This window comes from Uloborus diversus, chromosome 9 (genome assembly GCF_026930045.1).
Source record: "Uloborus diversus isolate 005 chromosome 9, Udiv.v.3.1, whole genome shotgun sequence".
NCBI lineage: Eukaryota > Metazoa > Arthropoda > Arachnida > Araneae > Uloboridae > Uloborus > Uloborus diversus.
Genome location: NC_072739.1, coordinates 16,192,069 through 16,205,884, shown reverse-complemented (window position 1 = coordinate 16,205,884; position 13,816 = coordinate 16,192,069). Strand labels below are relative to the sequence as shown.

The 13,816-nt window shown below is 35.6% G+C and overlaps 1 protein-coding gene across 1 annotated transcript in view; it reads left to right on the top strand.

Moving 5' to 3' along the window:
• LOC129229773 (serine/threonine-protein phosphatase 6 regulatory ankyrin repeat subunit B-like) overlaps positions 1 to 12,719 on the top strand; it is a 67,295-nt gene extending 54,576 nt beyond the window's left edge. The window contains exons 3-4 of the mRNA XM_054864146.1: positions 13 to 107; positions 10,979 to 12,719. Of these exons, the coding sequence (XP_054720121.1) occupies positions 13 to 107; positions 10,979 to 12,719 (1,836 nt within the window). The remainder of the gene's footprint in view (positions 1 to 12; positions 108 to 10,978) is intronic.
• The last annotated feature ends 1,097 nt before the right edge of the window (positions 12,720 to 13,816 follow it).

Here is a 13,816-nt window from a genome sequence, read left to right as displayed (position 1 = left end):
ATCAATTTTCAGGAAATGGCTGACGAAATAGAAACTGATCCGTACGAAGATGATTGGTTTTTTTACGAGAAGCGTCCAACTGAAAGTGCTGAAGAATACTATGTCAGGTAATAATCCTTTCCATAAATTAGGTTTCACCACCTCAATAGTAACCTTATGAAAAAAACGCAATATTTAAGCGAGTGGTTTTCCCACTATTTACCCGACTGCGCGTGCGCGACGCAAAAGAGGGTAATGTGTTTATCAGTCTATATATGTATCTTTGTTCCTATGTGGCGTTGTACAGGCTAAACGAATTGACCAATTTTGGTAATCTTTACGTCAATCGATTTGTCTTAACCTTGGGAGTGTCACTAAACACATGACAGTAATCAAAAGTACCATTTCAAAAACCAGTTGCCATTTTGTCAGTTTGGGATCGGCGCACGCTGGGTGTCGCACACTGTGTCGCACGCTACCTGCGTGCGACAAATGCCGGTAGTTTTCACTGCCTGAATTTTTTGTTTACTAAGTCTGCTAATTGGGGTTGGGGTCTCAATGGCCGAGTGGTCTAAGCGATTGCTTCTCCCGCTTGAGGCGGTGGGTCAAGACACCCTCGCTCCGGATGTACTCTCTCCTCTTTCTGATGTTAATTCTTTCATGTGTTCTTTAGGGGCCGTGGTAGCCTGATCGGTAAGGCATTGGACTCGGGACCGGAGGGCCTCGGGTTCGATCCTCGCTGGTCGAAGACCCACCGTCGTCATTAATGGGGACTGGGCGACGTTAAATATGCTCGTGGTCTCAATGTCCTCCAAGTGAAACGATACCTCTGGGGGTGCTAGTACTAGGTAGCTATTAGCTCCTGGACTAGTTCAAAATTCTCACTAACGGTTCGATCCGGTGATGGTGCTGCCATCTATCGGTATATAAAATAATGGAGGCAAGGCACTTAGTATGCAGTCCTCGACATAAATACAGTTGAAGTCAGTTGTGACTCTAGAATAGAATAGAATAGAATGTGTTCTTTATGTGTATTCTGTACTGTAATAAAAAATATATCATGCGTAACGAAGGCAAGACACTTAGATTGTAGTCTTCATCAAATTAAACCAGTGCAATAAGCAACCAAAAGAGAGAAAGTCTACTAGTTCGATTTTCATCGCTAACATGTTGCATTTGTTTTTGCCTTGATTCAAGGGACTGAGTTTCGCGACGCGTACTTTCTTGAGAAGCTTTTTTTCGTTTTGCGAGAAAGATTTGATTGACGGGGGGGGGGGTGACGTTTCCAATTCCGCGTCATCATTGGTTATACAGGCTGTTTATATAGCTGTGCTGTGGTTGACTTAACTTCGCGCAATTTTGCTGAAGATCAAGCACATGTAGCTTTAAGCGGAGTTAGGTCCCTAGGGGGACTATTTATCAGTAGTCTAGACCACCGCAAGTTACTTAATAGACCTCACGATACAAACAGACTCTCTCAATGAAATGACAAGATTGCGAAATATACCGTATCGTAATTATAGTAACTAAGTCAGCGAAAATTAACTAAAACGTGTCAAATAAGAAATTATTAAATAAAAACAAAAAATCCGACTGCGTAAAAACCAAAAAAACTAAGAAGAAAAATGTATAAACCCAGTAGTTTAGGACGTTAATAAGTAGTATACTGAATAACTACACCGTTGAAATAGTTTTATAACCGTACACAGATAAGACAAATCATAAATTCAAAAGCAGAATAGAAGGATCAACAGTCGGGGCCCATTTCTTTCTGACTCAAGGAACCCCGTAAAAATCGAATGAGCCCCGTCTGTTGATCCTTCTATTCTGCTTTTGAATTTATGATTTGTCTTATCTGTGTACGGTTATAAAACTATTTCAACGGTGTAGTTATTCAGTACTACTTAATAACATTCTAAGCTACTGGGCTTATACATTTTTCTTTTTAGTTTTTTGGTTTTTACGTAGTCGGGTTTATTGTTTTTATTTAATAATTATACAAATGCCTCTGCCCCCTAGGGTGGTTCAAAAAAAAAAATCCAGCTAGAGTTCAGTACACCCTCTGTGTTCTTTAAGAGTATTAAGCTGTAAAAGTTTTAGTTTCATACTTAAATTTTAAGATGATGACCTCTCAATTTAACATTGGCCGTAGATAGAAAATGTCACAAATTTGGAAACATTTAATTTCCCCCGCTGTTTTTTTGTAAATAATTATTTTATTGCAATGTATATGCATATTACTCGTGTATATTATAATAAGTAGCATTGTTTTTTCAGTTCAATGTATTTTTTAAAAACCCCTCCCCATAGATATGAAGTTTAGGGTACGGAGTTAACCACCCTCTCTCAGTTGAAATAGGAAGCTGAAATTCTTCCAGTATATTACTATCCACAAGTCTAAAAGTATTGAGGGGTGTCCTGTTATCAAGGAGAAGCTATTTTTTTTAATGTATTATTGAACCACCCTCATGTTCATAGCCCCCTCATATTCATAGAACAATTGAAGGGCTCGTGGCAAGAACGCGATAAGCCACACTTTTGAAAAAATGTTTTTTTCGGTCTAAATGCCGCTTTGAGATAACTGGAATAAACAAGAAAATGGATTGTGCCATTGTCAAAGAAACGTATCTGGTTTTAGTTTTGTAGAATATAGAATGTATAAAACCAAAAAGAATATTTGTAGAATTTTTCAGAAATTAGAAGTTGGCCTCCTGCAAATTCACATCATGTAGCATATCACCTTCTCGCCTTGAGCCCTTCAGTTATAGAACAATAAATCATTTAACAATAATATTCATAGCTCCTTTTCTATTTTGCAATATATTTAACGGGTTTAGAAAAACAATAACGTATTTATACTCCAAAACGTATATAGTTAATACAGAAAACTTCCGATTACCGTGGAATAGTGTAGCACTGTAGTAGAGGTGCGACACTGATAGCAAAACATCGATGTTTCAAAACATCGATGGTCGAAATTAAAACATCGATGGTTTGATACATCGACTAAAAAACATCGATGTTTTGAAACATCGATCTTTTTATCAATGTATAACATACATATTTGAGTGTACAACACTACAGACTTAAATATATGATAATCTCTAACAAATGTTTCTTAATGGATCAGTGAATTCTTTTTTGGCATTGCGTCAATTCATTCTATAGCTATTTTTTTCAGAAATTTCTAAGTAAAGCCAATAGTAAATTATATACTACATATATTCTCTAACCAATTACGTACAACACCACATTTCGCAAGTCAACAGAAAAATAAACAAATCAGACCAGAGGAAGCTTTCCTGTCGTCGTTTATGTTTATAAAACATTGAAAAAAAAATGCCATGTTTATTTTGAATGCATTCATTCTATACTCCGTTGAAGATTAAATAGTTTTGGGAAATTTCAGATAATCTTAACACCGGCAGCAGCGAATTTACTTTCTTTGAATTTTTCTATGCTATTTTATAAGCAATGAGGATTCTGAGCCAACCTTGGAGAAACAACATATGTGGTGCTTTTAAGAATCATTTTGAAATTTGGCGGAGCAACCCCGTATTTTGCACAAAATTCAATTAAAAAAAACGAAAATCACTCGTCTTAAATTGTTTTTGAGCTTTGATAATCATTTTATCATATCACTATCATAAAAATAAAACACAGCTTTAAACACTATGTCATGCTTGAAAACGCTCGGCCGGTAAATGCGGAGCAAAGTAACTTTTTTGCACAGCTCACGGAGCAGTTGGCACCCCTGTTTGAGCTTAATTTGCATGGTAGCTGACAGGAACTCAGCTCCTACATTTTTCAAATTTAGGTGATGTTGATGTTTCCGAGAGTTCAATGCTTTTGGATCAATTTACAGATAAAATCGTTTTTTTTTTTTCTTATTTTGAAGATCGATGTTTTGAATCATTGATGTTTTTCAATCGATGTCAGTTCTCTGTAAAAATTTTTATTACAATTTTCAACTAAAATACAAAAACATCGACATCGAAAGAACATCGAACCCAAAACATCGATGATCCAAAAACATCGAAAGTTCAACATCGATGTTAAAAACATCGATGTTTTAACAAAAACATCGATGTTTCCAAAACATCGACATCGATGTCGCACCCCTACACTAACCACAGATAAGTGAATTTCGCGGATAACGCCAAATATAAGTTGGTAAAAAACAATGCTAGTAACAGAGGTCGGAGATGTACTAATTTTCCTAGAACTATTAATTTTTTGAAAATTGTTAAAACTTCGATGTATTTTCAACTTTTTTCTAAATTTCCAGAATTTTTCATTTTCTACTCAAAATTTTACAAAAGAGAGAGAGAGAGAGAAATATGATGTGAACACCACACTACTTCCTTTGAAATCTATCAAAGAATAAATGTTTTTTAAATAAGTAAAAAAAAAAAAAAAAAACAGGGAGATCCACTTTAAATTCCCCCCCCCCCCCCCAGTTTGCCTCGAACCGATGCAAACAAGTGGCTTACAGAGATTATGTTTCCTAATATTGTCAATTTTAACGTGATTCAATGGTCTATCTAAATATCGCCAATAGCGCTAAATTAAAACAAGACTCGAAAAATAATTTTTTTTCGCCAAATGTATTGTAAACTTGGCGATACTATATCATCAAATTGGCAACAAAACTTGATGAACAAAAGCTTAGCTACATATTGCCAAGTGTTCGCTAAGTTCCAACTTTACTTGAGTTAGCATTGAAATTAACACTGATTTTCCCCATCCGAATGCAAGCGAAAGGGGAACATACACACCCACGTCTACACACACACACACACACGCCTAGATACACACCCACACGCCTGCACACATACACACACCACAAGTCTACACATACACGCCACTTCACACATAGACACAAGCCTACACAGAGTTAGATGTGCGACATCGATGTCGATGTTTTGGAAACATCGATGTTTAACTTTCGATGTTTTTGGAACATTGATGTTTTGGGTTCGATGTTGTTTCAATGTCGATGTTTTTGTATTTTAGTTGAAAATTGTAATAAAATTTTTTACAGAGAAGTGACATCGATTGAAAAACATCAATGATTCAAAACATTGATCTTCAAAATAAGAAAAAAAAAACGATTTTATCTGTAAATTGATCCAACCCCCCCCCCCCCCCCCCCGCATTGAACTCTCGGAAACATCAACATCACCTAAATTTGAAAAATGTAGGAGCTGAGTTCCTGTCAGCTACCATTCAAAATAAGGCCAAACAGGGGTGCCAACTGCTCCGTGAGCTGTGCAAAAAAGTTACTTTGCTCCGCATTTCCCGGCCGAGCGTTTTCAAGCATGACATAGTGTTTAAAGCTGTTTTTTATTTTTATGATAGTGATATGATAAAATGATTATCAAAGCTCAAAAACAATTTAAGACGAGTGGTTTTCGTTTTTTTAATTGAATTTTGTGCAAAATACGGGGTTGCTCCGCCAAATTTCAAAATGATTCTTAAAAGCACCACATATGCTCCTTAAATTGTTTCTCCAAGGTTGGCTCAGAATCCTCATTGCTTATAAAATAGCATAGAAAAATTCAAAGAAAGTAAATTCGCTGCTGCCGGTGTTAAGATTATCTGAAATTTCCCAAAACTATTTAAGCTTCAGCGGAGTATAGAATGAATGCATTCAAAATAAACATGGCATTTTTTTTTCAATGTTTTATAAACATAAACGACGACAGGAAAGCTTCCTCTGGTCTGATTTGTTTATTTTTCTGTTGACTTGCGAAATGTGGTGTTGTACGTAATTGGTTAGAGAATATATGTAGTATTTAATTTTCTATTGGCTTTACTTAGAAATTTCTGAAAAAATAGCTATAATAGAATGAATTGACGCAATGCCAAAATAGAATTTACTGATCCATTAAAAAACATTTGTTACATATTATCATACATTTAAGTCTGTAGTGTTGTACACTCAAATATGTATGTTATATATTGATAAAAAGATCGATGTTTGAAAACATCGATGAATTTCGAACATCGATGTTTTGAAACATCGATGTTTGGCCATCGATGTCGCACCTCTAGCACAGACATACACCACTACACACATACACACACACGCCTACGCACACACTAACGTCTACACACACAGACACCCCATTCACACACACACACACACACATACTCGGGATAGTGAAAAACATAATTTTAATTCAACATGTCAAAAATAATTTTTTTTCTTATCTTGCAGTAATTTGGTGGATAAATAAACATTTTGGTGGAACTTTTGATGTTATGTTAGTTACTTGATGGATGGAGCGTTTTGTTTAAAATTTTCACGTTATTTAGTAGATTGTGTTTTTATTCAGTCGGTTATTTTATATTTAAATGGCTTAATTTGATTATTTGGCAGATTATTTTTAGTCAGCGGCTTCTCGGTCTATGTCTCGGTTTGTTCAAAATTTCATTAACAAAATAAAATAGCGCATGCGATTGACAAACAAGAAGTTTGTGCATAATTTTGACGAAACATGGTGGCAATAAATAAACTGAGAAAATATATACACCTAGACTTCCAACAGCAAACAAATACAGTTGCAATCAACGACAAGAAAGCCCTGTTTGTGATGTTTTTCATTGTTCAAATAGATAGATCAACAGATTATTCAAACTCTCATTATTTCTATGACAGTTGTTAAAAGTACGAATTTAGATCACTTGCTAAAAAATTGTCACTTTTTACTTTTGTTTTCCTTTAAAATCGTATTATGAGTAGAAGATTGCCGAAATTTATTCCAATTACTTCTTTTTGCACTACTGCCTCTGCAAAAATATGTGCCAGCTCTCAAGGGCGCCCATATAGGGGGGCAAGGGGGGCTCGAGCCCCCCCCCCTTTGAAATTAGAACTTTCTTGCTTTTAGTACTTTTTTCTTTGCAAAAATGTAAAAACATTTCTTCTCCAGCCAGTAATGAATTACATATTAAAAACGTCAAATTTTAATGACTCTAATCTGCCCTGAAATCAGTTTCCACTGGGAAAATATTCAGCTAAACCACTGGGGAAATATTTGAGCCGCGATTTTTATATATTGGCGTCAAATTTGTTGTTTCCAATGCCAGGGCGAAAAGATTTAACACAAAGCAATATTCTATTCAAAATAAAATTGTTCAAGCCAAAAATTTGACGACCACACAAATTTCTCAATGGGGTTGTTTCCTTCAGTAAAAAGTACTACTTTTAGCCACTGAAACTGGTAGAATAAGCAAAACTAAATAAAAAAAAAATAAATAAATAAATAACGTGGAGCCAGAAAAAACTTTTATTTTCACAACAGTTATTTTTTACTAAGTTTTTTAAAAGTCCGATTCTGGAAATAAGGCGCTGTCTTTATGGCGATACAAGTGATGTACCTTGGCGCGCTGCTCCATTGCCGCTCTAAATGTTTACGCTTTGATGTCATCCGCGTTTCCAGGTAATGATAATTTGCAATGTGCGCTAATGGCATCAGTGATTGGCATTTTATCGCTTTTGATGCAATCTGCAGAAGCGTAAAAAATGAATTTCAATCTGCGCACCGATTAAAATAATTGTTAAAAAATATTAATTTATTTTCAAATTATTTAAAAAAACGGCAAAAATCAATGTTTTTAAACATGCTCTTTCAAAAAAAAATCTTTTAAAATTTCAGAAACGACCCCACTACAGAAATAAATGTACCTTTTCATCCATTTATTTTAAGATTAACAGACAAAAAGTAAAATTGGAACACATTTTTACTGTTTGTTGTGTATACATACAAAAATTGTACGTTTCCTCCGATATGCAGTAAACATGAGTAAGGAACAAAATAAAAATGTTGGAAATAGTTAAATTCATTCAAGTTTTCTCAAATATTCATTTATGAATAAGGTCGAATTTCGACCACTGGACGAACCCTAGTATGTTTAAATAGATCTCGCTACATTACTCTCTTTTACAACTGAAATTAAAAAGAAAACTAGCAATAAAGAAAAGAAAAAAACAGCTGCACTCTAGATGTTGTAGAAAGACAGTTATGTGGATTTACATATGATCTGATACTTTGATTTATTTTTAGTTTTGTGTGAAAATAATGGAAAAACAAAGAAACAATACGGGGGAAACATTACTATTTTGCTATGATTTTGGGGCAAATTATTTCTTTCCTGCCTCCAAAATTGAAGGTTGGTGCAATGGTAGGGGATGAAATGAATCATAACTTTGTTTATCAGATCTTATATCTTTAAACGAGCAATTCTTGTGGGTATGTATATATATTTATATTTCGTATATCGGAAACGGCGCTAACGATTTGGATGAAATTTTGGATTGAATTATAGTTTAGCATTCTAAGTTCATTTACATCAGCGTTTTTTCTGTAAAAACGCCATTTTTTTACAAAAACGAGTTTTTTAATATAAATTCTAATTGAGTTCAATCCTGAAAAAAATTGTGAATTGACTCATAAGACAGACGATTTGAAACCATAACAATAAAAATTTGTCCCTTCTCGCTTTAAAATTTTAAACTTGTTTAGGGTTGCCAGGTTTGGCTGATATTAGTCACTTTGGCTAATTTCAATCGCACTTGGATAAAAACAAATTCAAAACAATTATGTAAGTCGATGTAAAGTTTTTTTTTTTTTGAGCAATCACGATTGCTTATTGTTCTTACGCAATGATTTTAATGTTCCTATGATTTTATATTTCCCCCGCCTCCCTCTGCAGCACCACCGTCTCGGCTCCTCCTAATGCTGCTCCTCTAGCGAAAACTGTCTCCAAGTTCCGTCCATATCCAACATACACACACATGCACACACACATACACACACACGCACACACACTCATGCCTGCATACCAACAAAAACGCACACACACACAGACACACTCATGCCTGCACACAGATAAACACCCGCGCATACATACACACACTTATATACACACACACTCATGCCTGCATACAGACACAAACACACACGCATACATACACTCACACACTTGTGATTGCGAAAAACATAATTTGAATTCAAAAAGCCACAATTCAAATTAATTTATCTTTTTTTTTTTTTTTTTTTTGAAGCAAAACTATTGTTTGACCGTCTCATTGCATTTTATTTATTTATCTTCTTTTTAACATTTCAAATAAGTTTATATGTTTTTTTAAATCACGCATCAAAATTTTATTTCGAAAAAACAAATGTCTTGAAACTGTTTATATTTTGTTAAGACTTGTTATAATTTGTTGGTGTGGTTTGTGGATCATAAGTTTTAATGGATAGCATGCTGTATGTAGCATTTTCTGGTGTAAAGTGACCAACTACACTAAAAGTACTTATTCCAAGTGAAAATCTCGATTGGGAAAAAATCGTGAGTAGCAACTTAGTATGGAAGGTATTGGGTTAAAACCGATTTCACCATAGTAAAATTGGCTCCAAGTTACAAAATCTTTTAATTAATGACAGGAAAATTGGAAAGTGGAAACAAAAATGTAACAAATAGTTTAAAGCAAAATGTTGATTTATTTGCATTCACAATCTTTGTTTGGAACTTTAGTGTTATAAGGTGGTCGCGGCGCATTTTCAATCCTAGCAATTTTTTCACATTTATTATCGCAAAGTTTGGTCTTAGTTTTCGAAATACCGTGCGTTTAATATGTATACGAAACTATGTGGATGACTGTGGAGGAAAGGAGGCCTATGTTCAATAGTAGACTTTTTATAGCTGAAATGATTATAATGCTGATGAAGTGATTACATGTATATCTCTCGTTTTTCGGAAGCATATCCAACGACTGGCGAGAGCCTTAATTAACGTGATGCTTTTCAAGTATATTTGAAAAAGTATTGAAACTTAGAAGAACACGAGTTGACAAAAAAAAAAAAAAAAAAAATAAAAAAAATAAAGCCGAGCGAGGCTCGGTCGTCCAGGTACTATTGAATTAATCAAGTAATATTTGGGAAGTTGGGACTGAAAAAGAAACACTTGGTCAAAGAAAACAAAAAATATGTGGAGAGAAGATATTCCTCAATTCAATCCCCAGGTGAGGCGTGATACTAGTACAGTGTTAATCATATGTTTGGGTGTTTGGGGGGGGGGATGTACTTCGACTTGCTTTAAAGAAGAACATTTACCAGGTTCATTTTAATAAAGAAACATTTTAATAAGTCTACTATTCATTTTCTTTTATTTTATTTAATTTTAATTTTTTTTTTCATTTTAAAAAGTTTTGAGAAAAAAAAAGGATTAAAGTGGTGGTGCGGGGGAGGGGGGGGGTTACCAATCTACAAGTTCATGTAAGCTTATTTCAAGCTTAGTCATGTTTACTTTCAACTCACTAGACCATCACCAGTAAGAGGACCCCATATTTAACTAACTAGAATCCGAAAAATATCATTATTTCTTATGTCAAATTTTATTCAAAAATTAAAAAACATATGATCCCATTGAGATCCCAACTTGAAATTTTGTACAAACAAAGATAAAACACACAAATTTTTGAGAAATTAAAAAAAAAATTCATTTTACGTTTTCTGAGATATCTAAATTTTAAATTTAAATTTCATTTTTTAAAAATGAAAATTTTATGAAATTAGTCATGTTGCATATCATATTAAACAGCAACTAATTTACTTTAAAATGCTTTTAACCAAATCGTCCTATCTATATTTGGTGCTGAGTTATTGTCCATTTTATGTTCAAGTATCCATGAAACAAAGAGGTTTTTTCCAAAACTCAAAGTCTCATAAATAAAAAAATAAAAGAGATAAAAATCTAAAGATTTGGACTTTTAATTCGAGGGGTACAATTGATGAGCCAAATTTCAAAGAAATACAAAATGGTGAGGGAAAAAATTTCTTAAATTTTGGATTACTTGACATGGAATGACTCTGTGGCTGTTAATCCGGCGAGGCGTGAGGGCCTGAAGCCTGTTTTTTTATTTGCTGTGATAAAACCTAAAAAATATTGCTAAATTGCTTATAGAAACCAAGAAATTTTTTCTCTCTTGCAGAATGAATCTTCTGTTTTTCAAAGCTTCATATAAGGTTTCATCGGAAACAGATGGATCCTCTTTGCATAAGGCAGCAAAAGCGGGAGACTCAAGACGAGTGAAGAAATTGCTTGCTGCAGGCTTCAGTACTCGTCTCCAAGATCGAAGAGGCCGAACACCCCTCCTCCTCGCTCTCGAACATAATAATGAGGAAGCAGCCGAAGCTCTCTTAGACGCGGATGGCAAAAACAACAACGCACAAGATAAAAATGGAATGACTGCTTTGCATTGGGCTGCAATGTATGAATGCATGACAGTACTGGAAAAGCTGCTTACCTTGGGGGTCGATGCCCGTCTCCAGGATCGAGAAGGCCGGACGGCTCTCCATCTTGCCCTCATATACAGGAAAATGAATGCAGTCGAAGTCCTCCTAGATGATGACTGTGGAAATAACCTTCAAGACAAAGAAGGGTGCACTCCTTTGCATGCAGCATCACGCCACGAAAATCTGAAAATACTACGGAGAATGCTTGCCGCAGGTGCTGACCCCTGCCTCCAAGACATACGTGGATGGACACCACTCCACCTGTCACTGGAAAGTCGGATGCAGTGCGCAGCCGAAGTCCTCATAAATGCGATTAATAAATATGACATTCAAGATAATAATGGAAATACCCCTCTGCATATAGCTGCAAAGTTTGAATTTATGGGAATAATCAGGAAGTTGCTAGCTGCGAAAGCCGATACCAGGGTCAAAAATTCTATGGGATGGACTCCCCTCCACCAAGCCCTGGTGAGCATGAAGCATTATGCAGCTGAAACTCTTGTAGATGCTGACGAAAAAAACCATGTTCAAGATAACGACGGGAAGAGTCCCTTGCACCTTGCTGCAGAGTATGGACGTGACATAGTAGTGAATACGCTGATTTCCGCTGGTGTCGATCCCCTTCTTCAGGATCAAAGAGGCCGGACACCCTTGCACCTCGCTCTGGCAATGGGGAATAAGTATGCAGCCGAAAAACTTGCAAATGTGCGCGGCAAAAACGACATTCGAGATAAAAGCGGAGAAACTCCTTTATTTTTAGCTGCAGGACGTGGATACTTAAACATAGTCAGAACGCTGCTTGCTGATGGCGCAAATCTGCGTATCCAAGATGAGTATGGCTGGACGCCTCTCCACATGGCTGCGCGTTCTAGCGAAAGAAACGGGGATGTAGTAGGATTCCTCGCGGCTGCAGGCGACGATAGCAGCATTCGAAATGACAATGGGGACACGCCCCTGCATTTAGCTGCACAAAGTGCGCACTTAGAAACAGTGAGAATGCTTCTGATCTTCGATGCACAACCACATGTTTATAATTTTGACGCAGAGTGTCCGCTGGAGATAGCTCTGAAGCGAGGGGACGAGGGTATTTGTAAATCAATTATTTCGGCATATGCCTGGAAAGACATAAAAATCGATTGGAATAAGTTGAATCTTAAGCCAGCTCAGATACAGAACTGCATCAAAATGCTGTCGGAATGTTACGCCGAGATTCAGCAGATGAAAAGCACCAAGGTGCACGGAACTGCCATCTCGTACCATGATCTTGCGAAGCGAGTGGAACTATATCTTGAGGATAAAGACATCATTAAAGCTTTACGTGACACTTGGACTAACGTGAAGAACGACTTCCCGAACTATGCGACCTTTATTACTTACAAATGGAACATCTGTGAATGGAACAGACCTAGAGAACCACTCTCAGGCATGAACTTTTAAATTTCGTGATATTGTCTTCGTTTGTTACGAAATCGCTTCCAGGGATATGCCCCGAGCAAACATTTCATCAAATTGAAGAAACTGCTTTCGTCACTTGATTGAGGATGTGAATTTTGTCAAATATCTTATATAATTAAAATCTGAGCTTGTGTATCTATGTATGTATAAATGCAACTATGTCCAAGTTACTTCTCCCGAACTGTAAACTGACCATCAAACCAGATATCGATGGATTCGTAATCCTCCCATCTTTATGTTTGGCTATTAAACATAATCCTCGGATAATAATTAGCCGAGATATCAATTAAAACCTATTAATTTTGACACTTAGATTTCGACATAAAATCCCTATTTTTCGAATGCTTTCCTCCATTCGAATAATTATTCAGTGCTTCATCTCAAATTTCCGGAACAACACTTTTGTTAAAATTTGTAGCGTGAAGAAAATCATTGAGAAGAAAGATCTGTTGCAATTTTTTTTTTCTCGAATATGAGCAGATAAAGTTCTGACTTTTGTTTTAAAGGCCTTTCCTGCAAGTGGAAGATTTACAATGTTTATTTGTTGGTTATTTTTCCGCAATCTGCCGCAAAATTTTACTGACCTTTTTTTTTTTTTTTTTTTTTTTTGTTCAAACCTGACTGTTGAACCCGCGTCACTTGACATATCTTTTATTTTCGAGGTAGACCGTGCAAAGCCGGGCGACGCAGCTAGTTACGAAATATTTCTTCGTCCTAGTTTCGTCAAATCAAAAATCATTTTCGTAGTTTTGCGTGCATTAGTTTCGTCAAAGGATCATTCCATAGAAATGTCAACCTCAGCCTCAGATTATTATTTTTTTTAGATTATTATTTCATTCAGCATATTTTTTGGTATATAAATTCAGTAACTGTTAACAAAAACTCCATTCGGTGCTTTTCTTCTGGCTCTAAACGTGTAAGGTTATAGAAAAGGCTTAGCATGCGAAAAAAAAATTACGTCTAAGTTTTTTTGCGTAATGTAAAATTTTTTGCAAAGTTTTAAAAGAACTACATTTATTGTAAAAGATTAAATATTGTCCCGATAAAATTGACTTCTTTTTACATAGATTATAAGATAA